Below are 19,741 nucleotides of genomic sequence, written 5' to 3'. Positions count from 1 at the left end.
ACATAGTATTGGAAGTTCCAGCCAGAGCAATCAGGCAAGAAAAAGAAACAAAGGGTATTCAATTAGGAAAGGAGGAAGTCAAATTGTCTCTATTTGCAGATGACATGATTGTATATTTAGAAGACCCCATCATCTCAGCCCAAAATCTCGTGAAACTGATAAGCAACTCCAGCAAAGTCTCAGGATACAAAATCAATGTGCAGAAATCACAAGCATTCCTATACACAATAACAGGCTAAAAGAGAGCCAAATCATGAGTGAACTGCCATTCACAATTGTTACAAAGAGAATAAAATACCTAGGAATACAGCTAACGAAAAATGTAAAGGACCTCTTCAAGGAGAACTACAAACCACTGCTCAAAGAAATAAGGGAGGACACACACAGATGGAAAAACAGTCCATACTCATGGTTAGGAAGAATCAATATTGTGAAAATGGCCATACTGCCCAAAGTAATTTATAAATTCAACACTATCCCCAAAAAGCTTCCTATGACCCTCTTCACAGAACTGGGAAAAAAACACCTTAAACTTCATATGGAACCAAAAGAGAGTCCACAGAGCCAAGACAATTCTAAGCAAAAAGAACAAAGCTGGAGGTATGATGCTACCTGACTTCAAACCACACTACAAGGCTACAATAATGAAAACAGCATGGTACTGGTACCAAAACAGAGATACAGACCAATGGACCACAACAGAGGCCTCGGAGGCAATGCCACACATCTACAACCATCTGATCTTTGACAAACCTGACAAAAACAAACAATGGAAAAAGGATTCCCTGTTTAATAAATGGTGTTGGCAAAACTGGCTAACCATGTGCAGAAAGCAGAAACTGAACCCTTTCTTGACACCTTACACTAAAATTAACTCCAGATGGATTAATGACTTAAACATAAGGCCTAACAGCATTAAAACCCTAGAAGAAAACCTAGGCAAAACCATTCAGGACATAGGCACAGGCAAGGACTTCATGACTAAAACACCAAAAGCATTGGCAACAAAAGCCAAAATAGATAAATGGGATCTAATTAAACTCCAGAGCTTCCATACAGCAAAAGAAACCATCATTAGAGTGAACCAGCAACCAACAGAATGGGAAAAAAAATGTTTGCAATCTACCCATCTGAAAAAGGCATAATATCCAGAATCTACAAAGAACTAAAACAGATTTACAAAAAAAAAAAAAAAACAAACCCATCCAAAAGTGGGCGAAGGACATGAACAGACACTTTTCAAAAGAAGATATATATGATGCCAACAAACATATGAAAAAATGTTCATCATCACTGGTCATTAGAGAAATGCAAATCAAAACCACATTGAGATACCATCTCACGCCAGTTAGAATGGCGATTCATTGAGATATAAAGAAAATCATTTCCTGTAGGGAGACAGCATTGAGTAAAGGTCTTGATCAATGGTTTCCAATTCTGGCTATATATTAGAGTTTCCTGGGTACCTTTTTTAAAAACACTAATGTTCAGACATTAAGGAAATAAGAATCTCTGGAGATGGAATCCAGGTCCTGGCACTTTTTTTAAAGCTTCCTAGGTGATTCTATGTAAACTAAGGTTGAGAACCACTGGCTTATATTGAGAAATGGGATGAGTATTCAGGAAATACATTAGTTTCCTGTTGTTACTGTAACAAATTATCACCACCTTGGTGTCTTAACACAAATTTATTATCTTACAGTTCTGAAAGTCAAAAGTCAAAAGTAAGTTTCACTGGGCTAAAATCAAGGTGTCAGCAGGATTTGCATTCCTTTCTGAAAGACTTAGGGAAGAAACTGTTTCCTTGCCTTTAGCTGCTTCCAGAAGTTGCCCAGATTCCTTGTCTGGTGTTCTCTTTCCCCACCTTCCTCATCTTCAGTGCCAGCAAGCACACCACTCTGACATCTGCTTTCATCGTATTCCCAGGGAAGTAGAACTGGGACATCTTTGCTGGGAGTGGGTCATTATTCTGCCTGCTACATGAATAATGCATGAGTTTGACTAAAACATAGTATAAGAGATGCAGAGAAAGGCACAAGTATTGAAGAGATGGTCTGAGGTCAGATTTTTAAAGGCCTTGGAGCTAAACTAGAGAGTTTGGGTTTCATTTAAAGTAAATGCTGGTAACTTCAGATAACAGACTTCAAGAACTACCACAACTGAAACAGCAGAGGCCACAGGTTACCCTGGGAAGAAACAACCTGCCTCTTCCCATAAGGCTGATTGTTTACATTTAGTGTTTGCTGATTAAGTAAAGACCATTATGATAAGATCAGAGAAGACCTCTGCTTCAAGGATTGGGGAAGAGTCACCAAGCACCAAGGATGGACTGAAAATAGTGACTTGAGCCAGAAAAGATATAACCATTCATTGGGTTTAGGGTGTGGCCCCTATCTCTGATTGTCAGGGCCCAGAAGGACAGAGATGGGACACTCAAAGGGGATAATTGAAGAAAGTGTAATGAGGGTCTGTTTATAAACACAGACAGAATTAAGGAAGCCAGTAAGGGACAGAGCAGCACCCTGGAATTTACTCAGCAAAGAGCCAGGACCACCCCATGATCTGAGGAGTACATGGAGAAAGCAGACATAGAAACCCAGAGTAGTGACAGAAGAAGGTCACGCAACCAGGGATGTGGTCTTTAGGAAGGAATCTGTGACCTGGCAGAAAGGGAGCCAGGAGAACCAACTACCTGGCCTTAGTGTTCTCCCAACCTCCTACTCTACTGGGGACTGAAATTTGGCTGAAGCCACTGAAAGCCAGCAGGCAAGGAAATGTGTTGATGCAGTCTTCCTAAAACATACATGGATCAAAATGGAAAAGATAACATTGCTGAACTTTTTAGTTTAGGCCTCTACGTGGATAGTAACAGCATCCCTAAAATAAAGCATAGAAGATCACTAAGGTAAAGAATATAGGGAATGACGAGGATTCCCAAAGCAGCTTAATGGGGAAAGAATAGCCTTTTCAACAAATGGTGCTGGACAACTGTATATCCACACGCAGAAGAATAAAACTGGACCCCTTCCTCACATCATATACAAAAACTCACTCAAAATGGGTTGTAGATGTAAGAGCTAAAACTGTAAAACTTTTAGAAGAGAACATGGAAGTAAATTTTCATGATCTCAAATTAGGCAATCATTTTTTATGTGCGACATCAAAAGCGCAAAAGAAAAAGAAAAAATAGATAAACCAGACTTCATTGAAAGTAAAAACTTTAGTCCTGCAAAGGACACCAGCAAGAAAATGAAAAGACGATGCATAGAATGGGATAAAACATTTGCAAATCCTATATCCAATAAGGGTTTACTATCCAGAAAATATAACAATACTTATACCTTAACGAAAAAAGGACAAATAACCCAATTGAAAAATGGGCAAAGGATTTGAATAGTTTCTCTAAAGAAGCTAAATGGCCAAAAAGCATATGAAAGGATGCTCAACACCGCTACACATCAGGGAAATGCAAATTAAAATTATAATGAGATACCACTTCACCAGGATGGCTAAAATTCAAAAGAGCAAATCATAAATATTGATAAGGATGTGCAGAAATAAGAACCTTCATGCACTTCTGGTGGGTATATAAAATGCTGCAGCCACGTTGGAAAACAGTTTGGCAGTCGTTAGAATGTTACATGTAGAGTTACCATGTGACCAGAAAGTCACTCCTTGGTATATACCCCAACAATGTAAAACATTTATCCATAAATATATACATCTTTTACTTGTTGATTTAAAACATAGATTTTAAAATTTTTAGAAAAAGAAAACATATCCACACAAAAACTTGTATATGAATGTTCACGGCAGCATTATTTATAGCAGAAAAAAAAGTGGAAACAACCCAAATGTCCGTCAAATGATGAAGGGATGAATAGTATGTGGTATATCCAAATGATAGAATATTATCCATCTGTGACAAGGAATAAACTACTGATACATGTTACATGAATGGACCTTGAAAACATCATGCTAAATTACTCCATTCTGTTGTATGATTCCATGTAATACGAATGTCCAGAATAAGAAAACCTATGGAGACAGAAACTGAATTGGTGGTTTCTGGGATTTTAGGGAAGGGGAGGCTGAAGAATTACTGCTAATGGGTTAGGGTTTCTTTTGGGGGTGATGAAAATGTTCTAAAATAAGATAATGGTGATGGTTGTAAAATCCCATGTGAGTATACTAAAAAGCACTTTAAAAGAGTTTTATGGTACATGGGCTCTACCTCAATAAAGCTGTTATTGCAAAAAAAAATAAAAATAAACACCACTTCAAAAAAAAGAAAACATGCCAGTGTGAAAAGATGAATTCAGCTTGGGACATGTAAATTTGAGTGTTCCTGGAGGCATGAAGTTCTCCTGACTGACAGGCTTTTAGATTCATGACTCTGAGATGCAGGAGCAACATCTGGCCTATAGGTAGACACGTGCGAGTCACAGGTGCCCAGATAAAGGTGGGAGCCCTGAAAAGAGTTAAGTCACTCAGAGGAATGTAGGGTAAAGAAGCAAAGAGAACATATACACTGCATCGTGCGGGTTAGTTACTGACTGCTTACTAGTTTCACAGTGAATGACAGTCCTGTGTTAAGATGTCTCTTTGCCCAGGAATTAATAACTTTGACAGTTTGTCCATTTGTTAGCCTCTGTTTTTTGCCATGTGCAGTAGGATGGAGTGTATATGTTTTATAAAGAGGAAAATGAACAAAATGTGGGTTAAAAACAAAATATGAAATCAATTAACTGAAGTTTCCTAAATGACACAATGTCTTTATAGCCTTCTTCCACATTAAAAACAAACACTTAACTCTTTTCCACAGGCAAAGGTAAGAAAGCATGCCAAACAAACATTAATGCCAAAAAAGCTTTTTAAAAAAATATCTGGCCTTGCACCTGCAATGAACAATGAAAATAAATTTATTTTCAAAAAAAAAAAGAAGCAAAGAGAAATGCTGGAGAAAAATCTCTCTACTTTTCCAAACAGGACCCATAATTACTGACCCTCTAATATGCCCATATCAAGGCCCTGCTCCTGTTCATGCTGTTCCTCCAGCCCACAAGTCCCTGAGGGGATGTGTTCTCATTCTGGCCACCCCTGGGATCTTGCCAACTAGCTAAGCCAGAGCCTGGGAGAAAGCTCTGGGGAGTTCCCCCAGGGAGGAATGAGAGATTTAACTGCATTCAAGAAACCCAGGCCTGGGACAGACTGGTCCTACTACTCTGTCTGTGTAAGTCCTGGTGAGTGACAAAGTTAGTGCTTGGCCAGGCAGAAGGCTTGGGGAAGGCTTTCACCTTAGTAATGTAAGAGCAAAGGTTGGCACAGGGTTTGAAGGCTGCCCAAAATGTTTTCAGTACCTGCAAATTCTCGTAGTAATCATAAACAGTAAGCTACTTCACATAGCAACTTAAACTAGAAAAGTGCTTTGTGTGGCATTACAGGTGGGGAAAAGGCAAGGATTCCTTCTCCCCTCTTTTCCTTCCCATGTCCAATCCTGGTGGGTTTGCTTTGTCAAGTTTTCTTCTAAGTGGTTCTTGGATTCTCTGAGTCTTGAGTCTCTGAGTTCTTGGTTCTCTGACCTTATAATCCCAGGTGGAGAAGAACAAAGGCTTCCTATCCCTGTGATTGTCCACCACCAAACATTTGTTGATACCTAGGCCATTTCTCATTTCCTTTGATTTTATACTTGCCTGTGAAAGCTCAAGCCCTAGACTAGGGTGTCTGCCTAAGCCTTGGGTACAAGGTCCCCACTTCATATTCTGACCTTGCACCTCCAAGACAGCCTCAGAATGGCTGTGGGGAAGGCTGCAGTCTAAGTGGGCCAGAATGGGGTTTTCAGTAAGTTCTTGGAATAGAGAAAACGGGGGCGGGGGGAGAAAAAAAACAGAAGGGCTCTCTAGATCTTGAGCAGATGAGTAATATCAAGAAAGAACAAAGAGAGAAGCCACAGGACTGGGTGCGTGTGCAGGAATCAGCGGCAGGTTGGTGTGTGAGAGATTTTCTCACTCTAGAGCCTCATAGAAAATTCTCAGGGAGATTCTTCAAGCAACCACTATGTCAACAGACCCAGATATTTCCCTTTTTCTTCATATGACGAAGATCAGGGATCCAAACTTATTCGAAAAGCTAAAGAGGCACCATTCATACCCATTGGAATGGCAGGTTTTGCAGCAGTTGTTGCAGATTGGTTATACAAACTGAAGAGCAGGGGAAATACTAAATGTCTGTTCATCTGATCCACATGCGTGTGGCAGCCCAGGGCTTTGTTGTAGGAGCAATGACTGTTGGTATGGGTTATTCCATGTATCGGGAATACTGGGCAAAACCGAAGCCTTAGAGGAAGAGATGCTGTCTTGGTCTTGTTGGAGGAGCTTACTTTAGTTAGACATCTCTTTATTGAAGTTACATATTGTTGAAAATAAACTAATTTGTATGGGTTTAGATGGAAAATGGCATTTTGAATATTGGCTTCCTTTCTTGCAGGCTTGATTTGCCTGGTGTGACTGCATTACTAGTAGCTAGTTTACTAACTAGGTCATTCAAGGAAGTCAAGTTCACTTGAAAGAAACATGTCGCCTAAATGCACTTGATGATGTTGAAATGCCGACCTTCTTAAACTGTTAGGATGAATTTAGTTCAAAGGAAGATAGCAGGCCAACCCTGAAGTACTCCCAGTTTGCTGCAGAATCTCAGATGTTTTGGATGTTATATAAGAATCCTATTTGCCCCAGTTAATTTAACTTTTTTCTGCCTGTTTGTGGACAGACTGGCCCTTTTAGAACTCTGTCCAAAAAGTTCATGGAGGAGAGAGGACTCAAGATGGCGCTGTGAGAACAACCCAGGATTGAAGCTCTCGCTGGATGCGTGGAGAGGGTGAGTCGGGGACGCATTTCCAGACGGATTTAGTTGCCCACAGAACGGGGAAAGTCCCAGGTATAAAAGAGACGCAGAACGCCAGGCAGAGGTTTTGGCTGGTGTAGCCGGCAGCCGGTGCAGCTGCGGCCCATGCCGGAGCACAGAGGCGCTCCACAGCACTCCATACAAAAGCACACTGTTACGGGTGCCCTGTTGAACTGGCAAACTGAGACCTGAGAAGGCTGAACTTGAGACTGAATGGGACTTGGACAGTGAGCCAGCCCAGAAAATCCCAGGGACACAGCGTTTGGGGTAGTGCAGTGCGACAAACAAAACAGCGATTCCAAACGCTCCCTCTGAGGAGATTCCCTTAAAGCGCAGCTCCATGGGGGAGGGGCGTCTGACATTACTGAGGCAATCAGCCCCTACTGAGGTACATGCCCATTGCTGACGCAGCCTGCCATTGCCGAGGCAACCCGGTACAACAGAGAGACTCCGCCCCAGGGCATAGCCCATGGCAGCAGGGCGGAGACCACAGCAGAAGGGCAGAGCCTGCAGCAACAGGGCGAACCAACACCAGCAGGGTGGAGCCTCGGCAGGCAAATAGTGACTAGACTGCCTCCTAGCTGGACAGGACAGCACAGTGGACACTCAAAAATAAAGCCCCAACCCCTTCAGAAAGAGCAGCTGGGAAAAAAAGGGTTTTTGTATGAGTTCTGTTGCAGCAGAATTAAACATAGCAGCCTAACAGCCCTGAATGAACAATAGAGCTCACAGTTCAGCAATTGAGCTCCTATAAAGTACAGACTGTCTCCTCAAGCAGCTCCCTGACCCCTCTATATCCAAAAGACTGACATTTGTCAGGCATCATTCTGGGACAAAGATAGCAGAAAAAGAAACTGGTAGCACCCCTCACTGCTCCGCAGCTGCTATAGGTGCACCCCAGACAAGCAGGGCCTGGAGTGGACCTCAGCAGTCATACAGCGAAGGGGCTAGACTGGTAGAAGGAAAACCAAGTAACAGAAATACTTCATCATCAACAATCTGGGTGTCCATTCAGAGACCCAATCGAAAAGTCAGCAACTACACAGACGACAGGTGGATAAATCCACAAAGATGGGAAGAAACCAGCGCAAAAAGGAGGAAAACACCCAAAACCAGATCAACTCGCCTCATAGAAAGGACCAAAACTCCTCACAAGCAAGGGAACAAAGCTGGACAGAGAATGACTGTGACGAAATGATGGAATTAGACTGCAGAAGGTGGATAATGAGAAACTTTTGTGAGCTAAAAGAACATGTATTAAATCAATGCAAAGAAACTAAGAAACTTGAAAAAAAAATTCGAGGAAATGGTAACAAGAATGGATAACTTAGGAATATGAATGAATTAAAGGAGCTGAAAAACACAACACAAGAACTTCGCGAAGCATGCACAAGTTTCAACAGCCGAATTGACCAAGCAGAAGAAAGAATTTCAGAAGTCGAAGATCAACTCAATGAAATAAAACGAGAAACCAAGATCACAGAAAAAAGCGCAAAAAGGAATGAACAAAGTCTCCAAGAAATGTGGGACTATGTGAAGAGACCTAACCTACGTTTGATAGGTGTACCAGAATGTGACGAAGAGAATGAATCCCAGCTGGAAAATACTCTTCAGGACATTATCCAGGAAAATTTCCCCCACCTAGTAAGACAGGCCAACACTCAATTACAGGAAATACAGAGAACACCACAAAGATATTCCGCAAGAAGAGCAACCCCAAGGCACATAATCGTCAGATTCAACAAGGTTGAAATAAAGGAGAAAATACTAAGGGCAGCCAGAGAGAAAGGTCAGGTCACCCACAAAGGGAAGCCCATCAGACTCACAGCAGATCTCTTGGCAGAAATTCTACAAGCCAGAAGAGAGTGGGGGCCAATATTCAACATCCTTAAAGAAAAGAATTTTCAACCCAGAATTTCATATCCAGCCAAACTGAGCTTCAGAACTGAAGGAAAAACAAAATCCTTTGCGAACAAGCAAGTACTCAGAGATTTTGTCACCACCAGGCCTGCTTTACAAGAGCTCCTGAAAGAGGCACTACACATAGAAAGGAATAACCAGTATCAGCCATTCCAAAATCACACTAAACGCTAAAGAGCATCAACATAAGAAAGAATATACAACAACTAACGGGCAAAACAGCCAGCTAGCATCAAAATGGCAGTATCAAATTCACACATAACAATATTAACCCTAAATGTAAATGGACTAAATGCACCAATCAAAAGACACAGAATGGCAAATTGGATAAAAATCCAAAACCCATCAGTGTGCTGTATCCAGGAAACCCATCCCACATGCAAGGATACACAAAGGCTCAAAATAAAGGGATGGAAGAAGATTGACCAAGCAAATGGAGAGCAAAAAAAAGCAGGAGTTGCAATTCTCATCTCTGATAAAATAGACTTTAAAGCAACAAAGATCAAAAGAGACAAAGAAGGCCATTACATAATGGTAAAAGGATCGATACAACAAGAGCTAACGATCCTAAACATATATGGACCCAATACAGGAGCACCCAGATACATAAGGCAAGTTCTTAATGACTTACAAAGAGACTTAGACTCCCACACAATAGTAGTGGGAGACTTTAACACTCCACTGTCAATATTAGACAGATCAACCAGACAGAAAATCAACAAGGATATCCAGGGCTTGAACTCAGACCTGGAGCAAGCAAACCTGATAGACATTTACAGAACTCTCCACCCCAAATCCACAGAATATACATTCTTCTCAGCACCACATCACACCTACTCTAAAATTGACCACATAATTGGAAGTAAAGCACTGCTCAACAAATGCAAAACAACTGAAATCATAACAAACAGCCTCTCAGACCATAGTGCAATCAAGTTAGAACTCAGAATACAGAAACCAACCCAGAACCGCACAGCTTCATGGAAACTGAACAACTGGCTCTTGAATGTTGACTGGATAAACAACGAAATGAAGGCAGAAATAAAGAAGTTCTTCAAAACCAATGAGAACGAAGACACAACATGCCAGAATCTCTGGGACACATTTAAAGCAGTCTCTAGAGGAAAGTATATAGCAATAAGTGCCCATATGAGAAGAATGGAGACATCCAAAATTGACACCCTATGGTCAAAATTGAAAGAGCTAGAGGAGCAAGATCAAAAAAACTCAAAACCCAGCAGAAGACAAGAAATAACTAAGATCAGAGCTGAACTGAAGGAGATTGAGACACGAAAAACCCTCCAAAAAATCAATATATTCAAGAGCTGGTTTTTTGAAACGATCAACAAAATAGACAGACCACTAGCCAGATTGATTAAAAATAAAAGAGAGAACAACCAAATAGATGCAATAAAAAATGATAAAGGGGAAATCACCACAGATTCCACAGAAATTCAAACCATCATCAGAGAATATTACAAACAACTCTATGCACATAAACTAGTAAACCTGGAAGAAATGGATAAATTCCTGGACTCCTGTGTCCTCCCAAGCCTAAACCAGGAGGAAGCTGAAACTATGAATAGACCAATAACAAGGTCAGAAGTCAAGGCAGCAATTAAGAGCCTACCACACAAAAAAAGCCCAGGTCCAGACGGGTTCACAGCCGAATTCTACCAGACACACAAAGAGGAGCTGGTACCATTCCTTCTGAAACTTTTCCAAATAATCCAAAAAGAAAGAATCCTTCCCAAATCATTCTATGAGACCAATATCATCCTGATACCAAAACCCGGCAGAGACCCAACAGGAAAAGAAAACTTCAGGCCAATATCCACGATGAACATAGATGCAAAAATCTTCAATAAAATATTGGCAAGCTGATTGCAACAGCAAATCAAAAAACTTATCCTTCATGATCAAGTAGGATTCATCCCGGGGATGCAAGGCTGGTTCAACATAAGCGAGTCTATAAATGTAATTCACCACATAAACAGAACCAAAAACAAAAACCACATAATTATCTCAATTGACGCAGAGAAGGCATTTGACAAAATTCAACAGCCCTTTATGCTAAAAACCCTCAATAAACTCGGTATTGATGGAACGTATCTCAAAGTAATAAAAGCTATTTATGACAAACCAACAGCCAATATCATACTGAATGGGCAAAAACTCGAAGCATTCCCTTTGAAATCCAGCACTAGACAAGGATGCCCTCTGTCACCACTCCTATTCAATATAGTACTGGAAGTTCTAGCCACAGCAATCAGGCAAGAAAAAGAAACAAAGGGTATTCAAATAGGAAAGGTGGAAGCCAAATTGTCTCTATTTGTAGATGACATGATAGTATACCTAGAAGACCCCATCGCCTCAGCCCAAAAACTCCTGAAACTGATAAGCAACTTCAGCAAAGTCTCAGGATATAAAATCAATGTGCAAAAATCACAAGCCTTCCTCTACACCAATAACAGACTTAAAGAGAGCCAAATCAAGAACGAACTGCCATTCACAATTGCTACAAAAAGAATCAAATACCTTGGAATACAACTCACAAGGAACGTAAGAGACCTCTTCAAGGAAAACTACAAACCACTGCTCAACAAAATCAGAGAGGACACAAACAGATGGAGAAACATTCCATGTTCATGGTTAGGAAGAATTAATATCGTAAAAATGGCTATACTGCCCAGAGTAATTTACAGAATCAATGCTATACCCATCAAGCTACCATTGACTTTCTTCACAGAACTGGAAAAAACCACCATGAACTTCATATGGAACCAAAAGAGAGCCCGCATAGCCAAATCAATTCTAAGCAAAAAGAACACAGCGGGGGGCATCACACTACTTGATTTAAAACTATACTACAAGGCTACAGTAATCAAAACAGCATGGTACTGGTACCAAAACAGAGATATAGACCAATGGAACAGAACAGAGGCATCAGAGGAAACACAACATATCTACAACCATACAATCTTTGATAAACCCAACAAAAACAAGCAATTGGGAAAGGATTCCCTGTTCCAACAAATGGTGCTGGGAAAACTGGCTAGCCATGTGCAGAAAGCAGAAACTGGACCTTTTCCTGACACCTTACACCAAAATTAACTTCAGATGGATTAAAGACTTAAACATAAGACCTGGCACCATAAAAACCCTGGAAGGAAATCTAGGCAAAACCATCCAGGACATAGGAGTAGGCAAGGACTTCATGAACAAAACACCAAAAGCATTGGCAACAAAAGCCAAAATAGACAAATGGGACCTAATGAAACTCCACAGCTTCTGCACGGCAAAAGAAACAGTCACTAGAGTGAATCGGCAACCAACAGAATGGGAAAAAATGTTTGCAGTTTACCCATCTGGCAGAGGGCTGATATCCAGAATTTACAAAGAACTCAAACGGATTTACAGGAAAAAAACAAACAAGCCCATTCAAAATTGGGCAAAGGATATGAACAGACACTTTACAAAAGAAGACATATATGAGGCCAACAATCATATGAAAAAATGCTCATCATCACTGGTCATCAGAGGGATGCAAATCAAAACCACATTGAGATACCATCTCACGCCAGTTAGAATGGCGATCATTTAAAAAATCTGGAGACAACAGATGCTGGAGAGGATGTGGAGAAAAAGGAACACTTTTACACTGTTGGTGGGAGTGTAAATTAGTTCAACCATTGTGGAAGACAGTGTGACGATTCCTCAAGGCCTTAGAAATAGAAATTCCATTTGACCCAGCAATCCCATTACTGGGTATATATCCAAAAGACTATAAATCGTTCTACTATAAGGACACATGCACACGAATGTTCATTGCAGCACTGTTTACAATAGCAAAGACCTGGAAGCAACCCAAATGCCCATTGATGATAGACTGGATTGGGAAAATGTGGCACATATACACCATGGAATATTATGCAGCAATCAGAAATGATGAGTTCGTGTCGTTTGTAGGGACATGGATGAATCTGGAGAACGTCATCCTCAGCAAACTGACACAAGAACAGAAAATGAAACACCACATATTCTCACTCATAGGCGGGTGATGAAAAATGAGAACACATGGACACAGGGAGGGGAGTACTAAACACTGGAGTCTATTGGGGGGAAATGGGGAGGGCCAGTGGGAGGGGGAGGTGGGGAGGGATAGCCTGGGGAGAAATGCCAAATGTGGGTGAAGGGGAGAAAGCAAACAAAACACACTGCCATGTGTGTACTTATGCAACTGTATTGCATGCTCTGCACATGTACCCCAAAACCTAAAATGCAATAAAAAATAAAAAAAATAAAAATAAAAAAAGTTCATGGAATATGACTTGTAAAATTTCCCACAACTAACAATATGTGTATGAGCATGTGTTTCAACCAAATGTAGAAAGCTTACAGTAGAGCTGCATAATAGCAGTATTTATTAAAGAATCTCAGTTGTAAACATGAGAATAACTTATGGACCCTAGTTTTTGTGTAACTGCAAACTATATTTTTGCTGCTGTTATATTGGAATAAATTGTAAATGTCATCTTGAAATAGAAATATGTATTTTAAGCACTCATAGCAAAGGTAAATGAACACTTTTTAAATGTGTGCATTGCTTATTTTTTCCATAAGAATTGTAAACATTAAACTGAACAAATGACCTATAATGGATTTGATTAATGACTTATGAGCAAGCTGGTCTGGCCAGACAGTATACCCAAACTTTTATATAGTACAGAATGCTATTACACTTGTGAAATGCTCTTGTCTAAACTGAATTTACATTCCATCGTGATAACATGGTATATGTATTGTTATTAAGGTAAGCCACCCATGCCAAAAAAAAAGAAGAAAGAAATTGTTCATCTTCCACTTTGTTTCTATCCCCATATCATGAGAAAATAGCTTAAAACCACAAAAGGCATAACAAGGGTGTCTGAAAGAACTAAAGCCCATTCCCAATCGTGGTAAGAGATTCTAAGAGAGCACCTGACAATGCCAGTAAAATTCAGATCTCTTGCTTAGACAAAGTACTTATGCTTACTGAACGAATTTGAACATGGGTTTGGGATTTCTCTGCAGTACATTCACAAGAAATCTTTGGAAATATCTGAAGATTGAAAAAAGGAAAGTGAAAAAGGCTAACATCAATTACAGGTTGTTCAACTTGAAGTTAGTCCCTGTCAAATATCTCTAGATATCTACATATCAGTTCCATTTTTATGCACTTGCTAAAACTGGAAGAACCTAACATACCTGAACTCAGTAAAGCATTTACCGGGCTTGGTTTTCCTCAATAAATCTTTCTCTCATTCCTCTCCCAACCTACAGCAGACACAGTCAGATCTTCATCCACCATGCTCCTGAATATCTTGATCATGGCTCACTGCAGCCACAGTCTTCTGGGCTCAAGCGGTCCTCCCACCTCAGCCTCCCAAGAAGCTGGGACTATAGGTGTGCACCATGACACCCAGCTAATTTTCTTTATCATTTTCTGTAGAGACAGTGTCCCATTATATTGCCCAGGTTAGTTTCAATCTCCTGGATATCAAACAATCCTTCCACCTCAGATTCCCAAAGTGCTAGAATTACAGACAAGAGTCATTGTGCCTGGCCCTATAGCTTTCTTACATCATTTCATTGGGAGAGCAAAACTCCAAAGGGAGCATCAGAACAGCTTACTTTTTCTGCATATTCTCCATTCAGGTCTGATCTGTGTTGCTCCTTGGACAAAATCTCAAGAAGTTTCATTATGACTTTGTTAATTCTTTTAAAAATACTTTAAAAGTCCTTGGATCACTTTTAATTTCAAAGACCACCTGATATTAACCATTCAAATACCTACACACAACTAACTATAAAAGCCCCAGACTCTGAAATTAGAAATTGCACCAGCACCACCCACACCACCTGTGCCTCCTTCAAACTGGATGCCCAGGATGGGAAATGGGAGCTTGTCAGAACTGTCTCTTAATCTTTTCCCTATCCTTTCTTTGTTTGTGACTGAGGGCTTTTCACCTCATCAAGTCAGGAATGGAGATAGATCAAAAGTAGACATGGCCTCAGCTGAACCTGGGCTTGACAGATGTAAAAAGCAGATAGCATTTTGGGATGTGTTTGTTGAGTACACTGTTACATGCTGTATTTTGACCATTGTGTGTCATTGCTTGCCTACTCAGTAAAATGCAGACTCGCTCAGGGAACAAAAATGTTACTTATTGCTGTATCCATGCATCCAGCATATGGTCTAGCACAAAGTAGATGCTCAGAAAGATGTGAAGAAAAAAAATAAAGAAATAGTAACTGAATAAAAATGAGAAAGCAGAAAAAATAGAAAAAAGAAAAAAGTAAACAAAATAAATAAAAAATAATAATAATTAAATAAATAAATGAGAAAGCAAAATGGACAAAAGAGGCTATAGAATGATGAATATGTTATTTCATGAAACATCTCACCAACTGATAACAAAAACCTCTTCCTTTTCTCTACAGAAATGTAATTCACAAAGGCCAAAGCATCCAGGGCTTCCTGGTGAGGCTGGGGAGAAATCTCCCTTTTCTGCTACCCCCCTCCCACTGTGGGATGCGGGAAAGGAAAATGCCAGTTCTCTTCAAAGGCTTTCTCTCTCAGACTCTCCAACCCCAAACCTTTTATACTCTCCAGGTACACACTGGACTAAAGACTGCAACAACAATCTTCAGCCACCTGCTCTTCAATCCCATATAGGAAGGCTACTCCCGCACCTCAAGGTGGGTGAAGAAAGGAGTACTTGCCTTGCATTTTGTTCTTGGGCTTTGGGCACATCAGGTGAATCTGAAGCAGAAAGGGTCCTATTTTAACATCCTGTTAATCACTGCACTTTATTTCTTACTTGTCACTTCAGTCTTGTTCAGCCTAATGTGAGCTCATTCAAGACATGGACAGTCAATTACTCATTGTGTATCCTAAGCCCCGGAATACAGCCTAGCACAAAATAGGTCTTCACAGGAGAATTGCTTGAACCCAGAAGGCAGAGGTTGCGGTGAGCCAAGATCGTGCCATTGCACTCCAGTCTGGGTAACAACAGTGAAACTCCGTCTTAAAAAAAAAATAGGTCCTCAATAAGAGTTTGTTAGTGAAAAAACAAGTGAAGACTTCATATAGAAAAAAAAAGAAAAGCAAGTTAGAGCTATGAAAAGTTATTTCTTGAAGCATATCACTAAATGTTGAAACATAACTTTTTTTTCTTTCTCTAGGAACACCAGAGGCCCATGGAGGTCAAAGCACCCAGTCCAGCTTGGTGAGGCTGAGGCTGGCAGGGCTGGACACAGAAACCAGACCTCCTATTCCTTCTTTCTCCTGAACCACCCCACTCACCAGGGAAGATGTCAAGGTGGAGCAATGGAAGTTCCAGTGTGTCCTACACCAGCTTCCTCCTAGTGGGCTTCCCAGGACTGAGGGAGTCCCGTGCCCTCCTGATGCTGCCCTTCCTCAGCCTCTACCTCATGATTATCTTTACCAATGCCCTGGTCATCCACACAGTGCTGACCCAGCGGAGCCTGCACCAGCCCATGTACCTGCTCATTGCCCTGCTCCTGGCTGTCAACATCTGTGCCGCCTCCACCATGGTGCCCGCCATGCTCTTTAGCTTCTCCACACACTTCAACCACATCTCCCTGGCTCACTGCCTAATCCAGATGTTCTGCCTCTACTTCCTCATTGTCTTTGACTGCAACATCCTCCTGGTCATGGCTCTGGACCGCTATGTTCCCATCTGCTACCTGCTCCGCTACCCAGAGATAGTGACAGGCCGGTTGCTGGCTGGCCTGATGGGAGCAGCAGCTACCAGGAGCACTTGCATTATAGCTCCAGTGGTGTTTCTGACCTCCAGGGTTCACTTCTGCTGCTCAGATGTGATCCAGCACTTTGTCTGTGAGCACATGGCTCTCATGAAGCTCTCCTGTGGAGACATCTCCCTAAACAAGACTGTGGGGCTCACTGTCCACATCTTCAACAGAGTCCTAGACATGCTCCTACTAGGCACCTCCTACTCCCATATTATCCATGCTGCCTTCAGGATTTCATCAGGTAGAGCACGCTCCAAGGTCCTGAACACATGTGGATCCCACCTGTTGGTCATCTTCACTGTCTACTCATCCACCATGTCCTCATCCATTGTCTATCATACAGCCCGCACTGCCTCCCAGGATGTGCACAACCTGCTCAGCACCTTCTACCTGCTGCTCCCATGTCTGGCCAACCCCGTCATCTATGGGACAAGAACTAAGGAAATCAGGTACCACCTGGCAACTCTGTTCCAAAGGACACTACTACAGGTCCCCTCCAAGAAGCCCCTGTCTCTGCCCTCACATAAGGAGCTTCCTGGCTGATTCTCTAGTACTTGTGGGTCCTAAAATCATTCTCAGTATCCAGCGAGAGGAGGATAATTAGGTGAATGAGTCATCCCTGCTATATTTTGGCTTGGCTAACTGCATTTGTCCTTATTTTAAAGAGTCTTATTTTTACTTTCTGAAAAATAGCCACTCATTCAGAGTACACAGTAATCAGCTGAAAGCAAGCTTCTGTCTCTGGCTTCTACGTTGTATCCCCTTCCTTCTGCATGAGTTTCATTTGTTCATTCATTCATTTATTCATTAAACTTTTATTATACATACATCATACTAACCCTATGATTGCAAAGAAAGAAATAAAATCTCAATCCCTTTCCTAAAGGGAGTCCCAATTTAGTAAGCTGTAAAGAGATGTGTTCAAAAATAGCTTTGTGTACAAAATTCTGTGGGAACATAGAGGAGGGATAATCACGAAAAACAAAGAGAGAAAATGAATTCGAGTTGAATTTGAAGGATAATCCAACTCAAATTTACTGGGGAGGAAAAACATGGGGAAAAGAATACACATTATAGGCAAAAGGAGCAGCCAAAGACAAAGGCATAGAAGTACGAATAAACATGGCCGACGTGGAAGCTCACTGGTAGGCCCATGTTTTCCTAAAACAGAGGAAAGTAGGGCATATTGAAGGAAATGAGGCTGGATGGATAACCAGAGGCCACATGAGGAAAGGCCTTATCTATCATGATAATGAGTTTGAATTTTTACTCCAGGCAGTTTGTAACTATTTAAGAGTCCAAAGAAGGGAAGTGGCAATATTATATTTGTGTTTTGGAATGATCACACTGTACATCAGTATACATCACTGCACATAATAGAGTGTGATTCAAGGTAGACAGGCCTAGAGGCCAAGAGACACATCAGGAGGCTGTTAGACTAATCCAGATGGGAGACTATGGCGGCCTGAACCATACTAGTGACATCAGGGATGAAAAGAGATGAACCTACATAAGATAAATCAAAAGGCTGAATTTGTATGTGGGGGTCAGAGAAGTAGAAAGAAAACAAGGAGAGTGGCATCACCAAAGCCAGGGGAGGGGAAGAAGAAGGGTAAAGAAGGCTTGAGTGGTCAGCAATACTAAATCCTCTGATGGGTCAAGGAGGAGAACTAAAGGGTCCTTTGACTCAGAATTCTGCAGGTTACTTATGACTTCTTTAGGGAGAGCAGTTCCTTTCTTCAGGCCCTAGAGATACAATGATGAGCATGATATGATCTTTGCCTGTATGGGATTTAAAGTTTAGAGGATGCATAGGCATTAGTTAACCAATTTCAATATAGTGGAATGGTGGGGACTGAAATCATCATGATTTGGAGTGGATCAGGATGGAGAGAAGTTTACAGGGAGGAATAGAGAGAAAGGTAGAGAAGAGGATTAGGGTAAACTCTGCTTTGCAGAGTAGAAAGAATGTGGGGCTTAGAGAGGGAGAGACCTGAGTTTAATTCTTGGCTCAGCCACTTACAGATGTGAGACCATGGGGCAACCTTGTAATCAGCCTTGTAGTTCTTCTGAACCTTAGTTTCTCATCAACAGAATGGAGGTAATAATGTGACCTGCTTAACAGGGAGATGAGCAGCCAGTTGAGAGGAAAGCCAAGGGGTGGTCCATTAAATGAGGTACCATAAGGGAACAAAATCAAAGCAGGAAAGCTCAATTTTGAGAGGAGGGACCCTCTCCTTCTGATTGAGAAACGAAGAGTGAAGAGAGGCTCAGAATTTTACAGTTGTGCTGTTTCTCCAGAGACTCTTAGCAGTCCAGGCATAGCTTTCATCCAATTGTCAGAAGAAACAGCACAGAAATGAGTGCTGGAGAGAGAGTAACTGCACTGCCTGACATCCAAGTGTGAGAAGGGCAGAGAAGTCAGGAGAGATCTGAACACTTAAAGAAAGATTAAAGGCCTAGAGGTCATCATGGTATATAAAAGCAGGGGTAGGGAGGCCGAGGTGGGTGGATCACGAGGTCAAGAGATCGAGACCATCCTGGTCAACATGGTGAAACCCCATCTTTACTAAAAATACAAAAAATTAGCTGGGCACGGTGGTGCGTGCCTGCAATCCCAGCTACTCAGGAGGCTGAGGCAGGAGAATTGCCTGAACCCAGGAGGTGGAGGTTGCGGTGAGCCGAGATCGCGCCATTGCACTCCAGCCTGGGTAACAAGAGCGAAACTCCATCTAAAAAAAAAGCAGGGGTAGCTGGCGAAGGAATAAGACAGTTGGAAAGAAAAACACTAAAATATGATTTCAGAGGTAATACATTTCTCGATGATTAGCTAGAGGATAACCATGGTTTTTGTGCTCTAGACTAGATGAAGACTATGACTCCTGGGTTGAAGGAGGCAAATAACCACTAAATAATGTTGAATATCTCATTGACATGGATTAACTGTGCTGTGGTTCAGGAGAAAGTCAGGAGTTGAGGAGGAAAGATGAACTGAGCCAAGAGCCTCTATGAAAATGGGTAAAGAATCTCTAGGCTGTTAGATGACAATGATGAGAAGAGAAGGGGACATAAAATTGGAAAAATGATAATTTTAGGTGAC

General features: G+C 41.4%; 1 protein-coding gene and 1 pseudogene across 1 annotated transcript; both read left to right on the top strand.

Annotated features, from left to right (window-relative positions):
• The first annotated feature begins 6,022 nt into the window (after positions 1-6,022).
• LOC100400439 (HIG1 domain family member 1A, mitochondrial pseudogene) lies at positions 6,023-6,340 on the top strand (annotated as a pseudogene).
• A 9,839-nt stretch (positions 6,341-16,179) lies between these two features.
• On the top strand, positions 16,180-17,184 carry LOC100386687 (olfactory receptor 52K1-like). Its single transcript, XM_002754852.3, has one exon. The coding sequence runs from the start codon at positions 16,180-16,182 to the stop codon at positions 17,182-17,184; it is 1,005 nt and encodes a 334-aa protein (XP_002754898.3).
• Positions 17,185-19,741: the final 2,557 nt, after the last annotated feature.

This window comes from Callithrix jacchus, chromosome 10 (genome assembly GCF_049354715.1).
Source record: "Callithrix jacchus isolate 240 chromosome 10, calJac240_pri, whole genome shotgun sequence".
In the NCBI taxonomy this organism is placed as follows: Eukaryota; Metazoa; Chordata; class Mammalia; order Primates; family Cebidae; genus Callithrix; species Callithrix jacchus.
Note: the sequence above shows the minus strand (reverse complement) of the source record. Positions and strands in the feature narration are given on the sequence as shown.